The 13,114-nt window shown below is 43.2% G+C and overlaps 1 protein-coding gene and 1 pseudogene across 4 annotated transcripts; both read left to right on the top strand.

Moving 5' to 3' along the window:
- The first annotated feature begins 5,486 nt into the window (after positions 1 to 5,486).
- Positions 5,487 to 8,326, top strand: LOC136508286 (caffeoylshikimate esterase-like; annotated as a pseudogene).
- Positions 8,327 to 8,469: 143 nt separating this feature from the next.
- Positions 8,470 to 12,498, top strand: LOC136508285 (caffeoylshikimate esterase-like). Of its 4 annotated transcripts, none has more exons than XM_066502939.1 (4): positions 8,470 to 8,855; positions 8,886 to 8,960; positions 9,047 to 9,706; positions 12,042 to 12,498. In XM_066502939.1, exons 1-4 carry the CDS (start codon positions 8,838 to 8,840, stop codon positions 12,342 to 12,344), a joined length of 1,056 nt encoding a protein of 351 aa, XP_066359036.1. In that variant the 5' UTR covers positions 8,470 to 8,837; the 3' UTR covers positions 12,345 to 12,498. The 4 variants fall into 4 exon arrangements, with proteins under 4 accessions (XP_066359036.1, XP_066359034.1, XP_066359037.1 ...); XM_066502940.1 differs by having other exon boundaries at positions 8,473 to 8,855; positions 8,886 to 8,945; XM_066502937.1 differs by having other exon boundaries at positions 8,470 to 8,960.
- The last annotated feature ends 616 nt before the right edge of the window (positions 12,499 to 13,114 follow it).

Below are 13,114 nucleotides of genomic sequence, written 5' to 3'. Positions count from 1 at the left end.
CCCTACAGATCTGGTGCGACATTGTTTCAAGGAGCCCTTTGGTGAGGGGTTGAGCAGGAACCCCAGTGACCTGACTCCTACAGCTCGTGTGCTAGAGGCCATTATCAGGAGGACACTACTTCCCAGGTTGGGTTACAGAGAGGGTCTGACTCGCTTACAGCTCTGGCTCCTTAATGCCCTGATGCAGCAGACCGTGTTCGACATTTGGGACCTCCTTCTATCAGAGATGGAGGATACTATTGCTGAGGGCTTCAAGGGTCGCAGACAGCTTCCTTATGCACATTGGGTCACATTCTTGATGCTCAAGTGTGTGCATGTCAGGACCCCTGAGATAGTTGCAGAGTACAAGGCTGCCACCACAGAGTTTCCCGCATATAACATGGCACAGAGGATCAGGCACAACACTCCACATGCACCAGCTCATCCTAGTCATTGTCCAGATGTTCCAGAGTCAGCAGCTCAGTAGGACGAGATCATTAGAGGCATAGCCGCTACAGAGGAGGAGCAGCTTGAGGCACAGCAGGGGATGACCGAGTCCAGTGATAGTTCGGATGATGACTATCTACTGATTCCTCAGATGCCTCCACGCAGACATGATGCAGAGGCCGGCAGTTCCAGCTCAGCTCAACCAGCACCGCAGACGGACCCCGCATTGATTGCCATTCTTGAGCGGATGCAGCAGGATCAGGTACGATAGGCACAGGAGACCGCTGCCAACTTCGCACAGTTCTAGGCTCGTCAGGACGAGTTCCAAAGGCAACATTAGCTTCTCCAGCAGCAGCAGCAGCAGATGCATCACCAGTAGTTACTCATGCAGCAACAGCTTATGGGATTTATGCAGCATGTAGTGACAACACTTGGGGCCCCACTGCCACAGCCTTCACCCCAGCTTGCTCGGCCTGCCACCACTTCGATGACTCCAGCAGTACAGCCCAGTGGACTTCAGAGTCAAGGACAGCCTCCAGCTCAGTTTGCCTCACCTACAGTTCAGGTGTCCCAGTGGTTGTCCTCACCGGTGGTTGCCCCACAGTTCACTCCATATCACACGGGTTTCTCACCAGAGCAGTCACCCTCGCTTTTTGTGCCTGACACATCAGTCTCCAGGAGTCTTGGAGCATCTTTCAGCGAGCTGACCGGCATGCCTACATCGCCTCATATGCATACCGCCGGTCCTTCTACAGTAGCTCCAGTCGTAGTGACTACTCAGAGGCTCCCCTCATCTGTCGCCTCTTCAGATCCTAGGACAGACATACTAGCAGCTTCATAGGCAGCACCAGCTCTAGCTTAGACCCAGTCCGCTTTAGCGACACTTCCTGCCACAGAGGGTCAGTCAGTACAGAGCTCAGGGTCCGATGATGATGGTGCCCAGTTCTAGCTTGCTCCACGTACTTCAGCGCCCGACTCATCCGCTACAGCCCCGCCGACCGACCCTTAGGTTTTGGTGTTTGACGCCAAAGGGGGAGAGGGTTTGAGTATGTAGACTCAGGGGGAGCGACTTTCAGGGGGAGCTAGTTATCTAGTTTTAGCTTATTATATACATTTGGAGTTTTATTTGTGTGATACACTATTACTTATGCATTCGTCGTGTGTTTACTTTCATGCATATTATTATATCTATGTGATAGTGTTATCTACGTGATTGTGATATATGACATGTGTGCTCACTACTTTACATTATTTATATGTCATATCACTTGTGTTATGCTCATTTGTCTTTGCTTTCGCGTTTATACTCCGATGCAAATGAGCTTTGTTACTTGTACTCATGCTTAATTCATATTCTTTGAGTACATTGTGTTGGCTTGGGTCATATAAGCTTGACTAACACTTTTGTTCTTATCGACAAAAGCTTATATGAACCAAGCCCGTCAAAAACCTCACTCTTTCACATACTCAAGGTGGTATTGTCATCAATCACTAAAAAGGGGGAGATTGAAAGCATCTAGGCCCCTAGTTGGGTTTCGGTGATTAATGACAATACAAGATTACTATGACTAACGTGTGTTTTTGCAGATGCAATTAAGTTAGGTCATGGTAATGGAGATCGATTGGGCAATCGAGGTTGTCATGCCCCTACGATGGAAATCGTTTTGGTTTTCAAAGGATGGACGACAAGGTTAAGGATGACTAGTTCTAAGTGTCAATTGGAGTTGGAGAGACACTTAGAGTAGTTTAGGACTTTGTTTTTTCCTTTGGCCGTACTATTAAGGGGGGTATGGATGGGTAGCTTGACCTAGTTGAGTCTAGTGAGTTAGGTGTGGTGCACACTTGTTAAAACTAGCTCTAGGTAGCTCCTATGAATGCCTAAGATCCTTTGGAGCAAACTTCATTCACATATGATCGAGAGTTGGAAGTGAATGGAGGGTCAAATGCTAACCGGACGCTGGCCCCGGTGCGACCGGACGCTGGCCGCAGGGTCCGGTCAGTTCATTTGATCAGCAGTCTGCGTTCGGTGCGACCGGACGCTGGAGAGGTCAAGTGACCGGACGCTGAAAGGCAGCGTCTGGTCGACTCCAGTAAGGTTCTAGAGAAGGGAATCTGCGACCGGACGTGTCCGGTCAGTACTGACCGAACCCTGAGGGTTGAGCGTCCGGTCGAGTCCAGTAAGGTTCCAGTAAGGGTTTTATGCGACCGGACGCGTCCGGTCAGGGTTGACTGGACCCTGCCAGCGTCTGGTCAACACATTTTTACTGGTTCATGGGTTGAACTGACCAGAGCGTCCGGTCAACATGACCGGAGCGTCCGATCACCCCGTAGAAGCTCATAACGATTCGTTTTTCAGGCTGCCTTATAAATAGAAGCTCCACTCGTGTGTGGAGTCACTTTTGCTCATTCCAACAGCTAAGAAACACGTTTGTGAGTGCCAAGAAGAGCAAGGTCCTAGTGAGGTGATTGAGATTTGAGAATCCAAGAGAGTAGCCTCATTAGTGAATCAAGAGTAGCAAAGTGTGCATCCACCTTCTCATTAGGCTTCGCATGGTCAAGTGAGAGTTCGTGCTTGTTACTCTTGGTGATCGCCATCACCTAGACGGCTTGGTGGTGGTTGGGAGCTTGGTGATCACCCGGCGGAGCTTGTGGGTGACCCAACTCAAGTTGTGAGTGGCTTTGGGTGATTCACCGCGACGGAGTGTCGAAGAATCAACCCGTAGAGAGCACTTGATCCTTGCGCGGATCAAGGGGGAGCTACACCCTTGCGCGGGTGCTCCAACGAGGACTAGTGGGGAGTGGCAACTCTCCGATACCTCGGCAAAACATCGCCGCGTTCCTCTCTCTCACTTTATTTTGAGCATTTACTTTGAGTACTTACTTTGAGCAATTCAATACTTGTCTTTACATTCATAGAATTGCCATGCTAGAGTAAGTTTGGAACATAGATTGCAAGTCCTTTGTGCGTTAGTTTGATAGAAACACTTTTCTAGGCACAAGGGGTTAATTGGGCTATCCGTAGGATTTGATTATTGCAAGAAAATTTAGAATTAGCCCAATTCACCCCCCCTCTTGGGCATCTTGATCCTTTCACACTTCTCTACTCAACCTTCGATTGGTGAAATTAAAATGTCCTACAAATATACCTTTACCTTGTGCATTCCATTCCATCTCCTTTGTCAGTGATGCCACAAAGGCATACAACCTCCATCTTCATTAAATGATGAACAATGGTCATCCATCAATGTAGCCAACCACTCTACCCTAACCATTGCCCATAGCATGAAGCTCCTCCATCACTCTCCAATCCACTTGATCATCATATCGAATCAACACTTGGTTTGATTTCTTGAATGATGTGATCCACTTCACAGCTTCACATGGCCTTATTGGTTCATCGATTGCAGCCTCGCTTGCTCTCTATGGCACTAGAGACTTCAAACAACCGTCATTATCTTGTTACTCTTGGAGGTCAATGCCTCCAAGATGGCTTGGAGCTCGTGGTTCCATTGAAGCACAATAAGAAGATATTGTGTTGGTGCTCCAAAAGATTAATTATAAGGGGTTTTGTGCTCACGCCACTAGAGGAGGTGAAGAGAAACTCTAGCAGAAAGGAGGTGTGGAGTGATTCTCATGTTCTATCTGGCTTAGAGATCAAGTGAAGATTTGATAGAGAATTAGTGAACATTGAACCCACCTCAACATGGATCAGCGATGGTCAACAAGTCATCAATACCATGGGAAAAAGTAGTGTCTCCATTGTGGCGATCTCTTGATCTCAAGTTTTATTCAGGTTTTACTTTGCACCGTTACATTCCTAGACTTGATTTGTTGTTTGTCACCCTACATTTCAAACCTTCACCTGACCTAGTGAAAGTAGTGTGTTAGGCCTTTTGTGTTACTAATTATTTTTTCCTAGTGCTATGAATTTTTAGTGGTCACCGTTTGTTCACCCCTCTAGCTGGTTACTTAGATCCTACACATGGCAGCATTCCGACATTGCAAAACCTCCAACGCCTATTGCCATGCCCGATGATACCCTATCACACTATCGGAGTGTGGAGCCAGCGCGAGGCACCTCCCAAGCCACATGTTCAGCCCCAAAGCGATGAAGTATCACTGGTTCCACCGAGGCGGTGTGCCCACAGTGCCCAAGACAACGTCATATGATCACCAATCTTGACCCTCCTAGTCATGAATGCTTACTGATTTTACGCTATGATTCAATGTCAGGTGTTTTTTTGTGGATGGAGTTGTATTGTCTTTCCACCATGATCCATAGGGTCATTTAATGGAAGAAGTAAATAGAAGTGACAAAAGTGTCAAATAAGGAACGAAAGATAAGTCTAGTGTCAATGAGAAAGAATGAAATTTCCTGGGCCAAAGAAAGACGAAGTTCATCTTTTTTAATCTCAAATAAGGATTTTTCTCAAATAGATGGGGATAGAGGCTAGGAAAACACAACCTTTGTGATAAGCTCAACCTTCACACTTGGTAACTTATTAGCCACTTTGTGAATGAAAAGAACAACAACTTAGGCTTAGTAATTTCCTCACAGACAAAGGGTGACCCCCGAGTGTATGCATGGAAACTTAGTTAGCTTGTTAGAGAGGCATGAGTGACTTCTTGGTCTCAGACCATTCTAAAATTCTTAGAGATTTGATTTAACTACAAAATGAAAAAGAATATTCTTGATGTGAACCACTAATCGATCTCTTGTCTAGCAAAATAAAACCATACTCTAGCTATAAGTACAAAAATGATTATCCGGTAGTTTGAACATGCTAATCCATAGAATAAAATTTCAAAATGAGCTTATGGAAAAGATAATTTTTTGGCTAAACTTAGACCGCATAAATATAACTAAGCCTCTACCACACAATTCATGTTTCCATGCATGCATAAAAACACCACCACACAAAACTACTTACCTTCAAATTAAACTATCCTCACAATGGGGTACCTCATACCTGCTTCTCTTTGTCCATTCCTAAATATATAAGTTGCATGTGTACAGATTTGTTTTATGCCTTGGTGTTGTCACTTCCATTCGAGAGCAAATGGATAACGCTGATATCAAGTATGATGAGGTCAATTTGTTTTGTTTATTCTTATAATTTATACTTTGATTTATGTTTTTACTTTTCAAGCCGATATGAAGAGCCATTCATATTAAAGCTCATACCATGTTTCCTCTCAATATTATCCATTTGGATTTTTGTGTTCTAGGAATATGTATTGAATGCACAAGGAATTAATCTCTTCACATGCCAATGGAGACCTTTGAACTCTGAACCAAAAGCCCTGATCTTTCTATGCCATGGTAACTAGGTTACTAATGTGATGTTTTTTAATTTTCCAATCCAAGTGAAGTTGCCTTTGGTTACATATGTATTTTATTTCTTGCTACCTTTTTTAGGATATGCCATGGAATGCAGTATTTGAATGAGAGGTAAATATTATAATTTGGTGAATTCCATGTGCACCTTTACTTAAAATTATAACAATATCATTGCATCTTGATCGTGAGTGAATAGTGATGAGATTAGATTAACTGTGGTAAAAACATGAATTGTATCTTGATTGTGAATGAATAGTGATGAGTTTAGACTAACTATGGTAGAAACATGAATAAAAAAAAATCCCCAAATCCCCATAAACTCTTAATGTCATATTAGGGTAATATAATTATAGTTTAACATATGTAGCATAAATATTTAAAAATTCTCATGATTAGCTTATATATATTGGGGTTATTACTTTTAGGCACAGGTACAAGGTTGGCACAGGCTGGATTTGTAGTACATGGAATGGACTATGAAGGCCATGGAAAGTCTTCTGGACTTCAAGGATATATTAGTAGTTTTGATGATATTGTGGTTGATCGCTCTAAGTACTTTGCAAGTGTTTGTGATATGTTTTACAAAATTAATACAAGTGACCTGTTATGTCACCCTTTTTTTACCCACATTCATAAGAAGCCATTTATTTTCTCTTAAAAAATGACCACTTGCTTTAAGAAAAAACTTAAAAAATGTATATGAAATTCCTATCAGTCTATTATTAGACTTGATGTAACATTTTTACAAACTAATAGTCTAATCCCCTTATATAGAGAAAGAAGAGTATAAGAAACAAAAGAGATTCTTGCTTGGAGAGTCCATGGGGGGAGGAATTGTACTTACGCTTCATAGAAAGGAACCTACCTTTTGGGATGGGGCCATTTTGGTTGCTCCAATGTGCAAGGCTACTTCCCAACAATTTGTCTTTTTTTTTTCAATTTCCTTTAGGTGCGTTGGCATCTTTGTTGATAAGTTGCCTATAGTTGTTCGGCAGAGCACACTATATTATATTGTATTGTAAGTTTGATTATAATATTGATTATTGATGCTAACATTCATATAGATAGTAGAAGATATGAAGCCTCACCCCATTGTGATTTCAATTTTAAGAAAGCTCAGCAATGTGATCCCTACATGGAGAATCATTCCTAATGAAGATATCATAGATAGGGCAATTAAAAGCGAGGAGTGGCGTAAAGAGGTATGATAAAAGATAGGATGACTCAATCCTAAAAGCTAATATGTTTCAATGAAAACATTTTTTGTGCTACTTGTTAATACCATTATTTATTATTAGGTAAGAGACAATCATTATTGCTACAAAGGAAAGCCTAGGCTAAAGACTGGTTATGAAATTTTCATGGCAAGCTTGGATATTGAAAGCAATCTTGATAAGGTATGAGGAAAGTTATCATTGTGTTTGTTCTTACAACACTCTTGGGGATAAAAAAAAATGGAATTAGAGGTTTTGTGTGCATCCAACCTAACGAATTTTTGAGCGCTAGACATTTTGGATGAATAATTATTTTAATGGTTGTAGTGTCAACTGATTAAAAATGCATGCTTTTTCATAATGGCATATACTGGGCAAATTCAAGGGGTGGTGTGTATCAACAAATACCATATAAGAATGGTGTCCTTGAGCAAAATTTGCCTTCGTCTGAACATGTAGTTTAATAATCATAGAGTTTAGTTTGTTCTTGATGATGTAAATGTGCAAAAAACAACAACGCTTGCTTTCACAAACATTGTAAAGATTCATGTGGACTACACATGCGCACGTATTATTTGTACGTGGAAAAGCACTACAAAGTTATAAATGAACAAAAAGATACTAAATAGTTTGGAAGAAATGTGAAAATTAAATCATGTGTGGCCACAACTGATTTTGCATCATTGTATAAGATATCATCCATCAGTTAATAAAACTAGATTTTGCATGGATGTTGTATGTTGCATTCTGTCATTGAAACAATAATGCGTGTTTGTGTTTCTATGTTCGTGTCTTCATTCCGAATAGGTTACTCTACCATTCATCATAGTCCATGGTGGTGACGATGCTGTAACTGACCCCACAGTAAGCGAGACACTATATACATTAGCGAAGAGCAAGGGCAAGACATTGAAGCTGTACCCTGGGATGTGCCATGCTTTGACTTCAGGAGAACCCAAGCAGAACATTGATATTGTGTTTTCAGACATCATCAAATGGTTGAATGAGAGCGTACCATCAATTTCCCAGCTTGGATCCAACAGTGGGTTACAAGAACAATGTTGTTAGCCAAAAAAACATTGAGTAGATGGTAATACATATTTTTATTTGTTAGAGATAATTTGTAATATACCATCTTGTAAAGGCAGACGATAGTAAACCAGATGTAGTTACTAGATTTGACATTTAATTTGTTGATGTGAGGGCTGACTTGTAGTTACTTAGTTGGGTGTAATAAGTGTATGAGAAGATGACATCCATCTGTGGACAGTCGATGGTGTTGACATATGTGAGACTCTCGTAATGTCACAGGCTACCATCAAGGTCGTTAAATAAAATGCATCAGCATGATGGATGGATATAGATGGAACTTTGTATGTATTTCGTGTTGGACCCAGTCCTTTTTTTTTTGGCTTGGCTTTCTGTTGGTTGAGAGGTCTCCTTCATCTGTTGGACTGCTGCTCTTGTTGAATGGAGATCGCCCATTCATTCATTCATCATACGCTCGCTAGGTGCTACATACATAAATAAAAATCTTGTGCGCGCATGCTGAGTTTGAACAATATAATCCTGCATATATCATAACTGTATATATTTATTTATCCTACGAGTAAGAGATGGCATGTAGGAGTACATACATACATACATACATATATATATATATATATATATCCCTTCCTCCTCTTCCCTGCTTGGCATTGGCATTCGCCCTCATCTATACCCCATCAATCATCTAGAGAGTCAACTCTCCTCTGTTTCGTCTTCCCTTCCCTGAAAGCAGTTGAAGAGTTGAATCGTCCTTCAATCCTTCTCCGGCAGGCGGCACAGCGGCGGGCGGCGGCAGCGGCGGGACCGTGATGAGGAGCAGCGGCAGCGGCGGGACCGTGATGAGGAGCAGCGGCAGCAGCAACGGCGGCGGGGCAGATGATGGCGGCGAGGTGCTCCTGGACCACGAGTACAAAGAGGTAGGTATTGAATTGGTAACCTCCGTCTGACCCCATCCATCCATCCATGATTCACGGATCTAGATAGTCTACAGCTTGATACTTGGTATATCCTATGGTAGGAGTACGTGAGGAACTCGCGGGGGATGAGACTCTTCGCATGCACATGGCTGCCTGGCAAGAGGAGGACACCAAAGGCGCTCGTCTTCCTCTGCCATGGCTACGCCGTGGAGTGCGGGGTGACGATGCGCGGCACCGGTGAGCGCCTGGCGCGTGCGGGCTACGCCGTGTACGGGCTGGACTACGAGGGCCACGGCCGCTCCGACGGGCTGCAGGGCTACGTGCCGGATTTCGAGTTGCTGGTCCGGGACTGCGACGGCTACTTCACCTCCGTGGTGCGGCGGTCGCAGTCGCAGTCAAAGGACGACAGCAAGCCGCGGTTCCTGCTCGGGGAGTCCATGGGCGGCGCCGTGGCTCTCCTCCTCCACCTCAGGCGGCCCGAGTTCTGGAGCGGCGCCGTGCTGGTGGCGCCCATGTGCAAGATCGCCGACGACATGCGGCCGCACCCGCTGGTGGTGAACATCCTCAGGGCCATGACCTCCATCATCCCGACGTGGAAGATCGTGCCGAGCAACGACGTGATCGACGCCGCCTACAAGACGCAGGAGAAGAGGGACGAGATCCGGGGCAACCCTTACTGCTACAAGGACAAGCCCAGACTCAAGACCGCCTACGAGCTGCTCAAGGTCAGTTTGGACCTCGAGCAGAACCTCCTACACCAGGTCAGATTCATCTTTCCTTGTCTTCAATTTCTTTTTTCTTTTCCCTAGCTGTACAAATCGATCGATCACATGGGGCCAGCCGGGTGACCCTTCGTCGTCATCTTGCTTCCCACAATATTAATGTGATTCACGATAGATGTGGATGGAGATCTACCAACCTATTCAACACTTTCCTGCATCCAATAGACCAATACTAATTTAACTAAATTAAATTAAACTAGTGGTTCGTTAAACCACCGACGTGTTTACTACTAATATAATAAACAACGTCACTGTTCGATTAGTTGCTTCTTTGACCAGTCAAGGAGATTAGTCCACAAATTATCACTGCACTCGAATACACTAGTACAATACTACCCCATCAGACACGACAGTCTCCAATATTGACTACCAACAATATGGCTTGCAATAGGAAGAGTGTCATATACTACTTATTATGAAAAAATTAAAATAGATGTCCAAATCATAAAACATTGCCTAAAAGGAATCCTAAACAAACTTAGGATTGAGATCAGATATTGGAATTATATTGGTCGCCATATTGAAACCCTATGATACTACCTTCATCCGAAAAATATGCAATTCTCACATAGTACCGAGTCAATGCAAACAATTGCATTCCTTTCTGGACCAAGGTAGTATATATTAACATTTGTCCAAATATTACCGGCTATATTTTGATTCCATTCATCAATACTTTTTATATTTTTATACAAAAATATAAAATTACATTTACATTAAAAAATAAATACTCCCATGTTATATTGGATATTTTTACTATGAGTGATATATGATTATCTCAATGTGATAATACTGACTCTCTCACCCCCAATGTTATCCAAGACGGACAACATGGGGCAGCTCCCTCGTCTCCTTTGCCCTATCCCCCGCTTACCACTCTTCATGTCTCCATCGCCACTAAAAATGCTTGCAAAATGTCTGTCGAGCAGCGAGAAGGGAAGTGATAGGCTATCTTGCTCCTCTCCCCTCCTCCCCCATCTCCATATATATTTCTCTGCTGCATCATGCAGCATGTGCCATGGTGGTGGCCACATTGACACCGGTGCCCACAGTGCCTAAGCTATATATGTTGTGCTTGGTTGGGGTGCCTTCCCCTAGCGATTCGATGGAGGTTGGGCTCGAGCCTTGGCGGTGGTGCGTATGGGCATCATATACCTTATTGAAGGTGTCTCCTTAGTGGCGCTTCGCCTCAGGTGGTTTTGTCTTGGTGAGAACTCGACCAATAATCCTTGGGTTGGCAATGACAGTGCTATATGCGTCGTGAACTTGAAGGCATTATCGACATGAAGCCACATGTACGTGTGATTCATCGGGCACTCGATGGAGTTAATATTTTTCGAGAGCTAGAGCTTCTATTTATATGTCGAGGCCTTCGTCGAACTCGACGCCATGGCTCAAGGCTATCTTCCTTATGCTTCCTGGTTTGGTAGCTTTTTCTTGATTCTAGTGTACCTCTAGCGGTTTTTTTTGTTGTTCTTTCTCAAAGAACCGAGCAGTAGTCTTCGCTAGTTGGGTGCTATGTGAGTCAGTCCAAATAGAGTCGTTGCCTAGTTCAATGGTGTTTCGGTGTCTAGACCAAGTGGTTTAGTTGTGCCATTGAACGACTTTAGGCCCCTTTTGGCATGGCTCCCCGAAGAAGGAAAAAATAGTGGCTTTACTAGCTCATACTTTATTTTGAGAGGAGAGATAAAAACTGCAGTGCATGGAGGAGCTAGAGCTTCACCAAACATGACCTTAGTTGGGTCGATGCTTTGACTGAGTTGGCTTAGGATTACTTGAATGTGAAGTCGTAAGTTGTTATTGGTTTGGCGGTTTTCATACCGAAGTCGTTTAATTAGGAGTGACTTGATACACCCCCTTTGTTGTGTGTCAGTGTGTGTGTGTGTTTGTTTTTGTCCTGTCTCCACTCAAAAAGTTAGATTGGGACTTGTTACTATCTTCTCCTAGTCAAAACTTGCGGCACATTGTCTCCACTCAAACATTAGGAATAACTGGGTGCATGTATGGCTGGTAAGAGACGATGATACGCTGATAGTAGTAACAACCTATGGCTATATACTGATTTGTTGAATGAATTTATATATGTTGCGTACCCGGGCATCATGCTTTTGTAAAACTCCGACATACTGACATCATGCTTTTATAATCATACTAACATCATGCTTCTGTAATCACATCTGTGTGAGCTTTGTTGGTGTTTGGCTCGGTAATCACAAATTACCGTCCCAGCTTTAATTTGTAAAACTCTTCTTCTGCTTAATGAATACTGTGCCAATGTCACGTTCAAGAATTTATATATGTTGCGTACGTGTAGGTGTCGTTGCCGTTCCTGATCGTACACGGAGGGGCAGACAAGGTGACGGACCCGTCGGTGAGCGAGCTGTTGTACCGATCGGCGGCGAGCCATGACAAGACGCTCAAGCTATACCCGGGCATGTGGCACGCCCTCACCTCCGGCGAGTCGCCCGACAACATCCACGCAGTTTTCCAAGACATCATCGCCTGGCTCGACCACAGATCATCTGATACGGACCAGCAGGAGCTGCTGTCGGAGGTGGAGCAGAAGGCCAGGCACGACGACCAGCATCATCACCAGCAGCACGGCGGCAACAAATAGCTGCTTGCTTGCAATTCTTCTTCATAGAACGAACCATTCAATTTGGTGATGCATGGATACACATGACATGTCAGTGATACATACCCGACTAAATTATTAGGCCGGTCTTACCTAGAAATTAAACAATCAGCAGTTCGATATATATATGAAATCATATATATCATCAAGTCTTTTATAAATTTGATACTTCAACCTGATGCGCTCACTATATGGATTGCTGCAGCAATCTAGCTAGATCCGATTCCTATCTACAACTAATGGAAGAAGCCCCAGCACAAGGCATTAGGATTTGGAATAATCAAACTGTAAATTTTCAACAGTATATATGCATGCTTACATAGTACATAAAAGTTACAAATATGATCGTATATCCACGTATCTTTTTAATACAAATTGATTTAAAAGTAACCACCGATGATGTATGTAACAGTAGACTTTTCAAAATCATATTACATCTTTATAAAAACATAAGAAACCTAGGGAAAACATACATGTTAGTCAATATGCCCCGTAAGAAAAAGAAGTTGAAAAACATAGGACATAAGCACAGAAGGAACACAGATCAAGCCCACTTTATAGAAGAAGCAGTACATAGTGGGTTGTAGCCCCATGGCCCAACTCATGTTTTTTTTCCCTTTGGAGACTAGTATTTCCTTACGCTGATCTGGCACTTCATCATGCTTACCGGATTCAATGCTAGGAGTATAATTATAGTCTTCGGGGCATGTTTGGTAGAGCTCCGCCAATGAAAAAAGTAAATCTGAATCATA

The sequence above is a fragment of the Miscanthus floridulus genome, chromosome 15 (assembly GCF_019320115.1).
Source record: "Miscanthus floridulus cultivar M001 chromosome 15, ASM1932011v1, whole genome shotgun sequence".
Classification (NCBI taxonomy): Eukaryota; Viridiplantae; Streptophyta; class Magnoliopsida; order Poales; family Poaceae; genus Miscanthus; species Miscanthus floridulus.
Note: the sequence above shows the minus strand (reverse complement) of the source record. Positions and strands in the feature narration are given on the sequence as shown.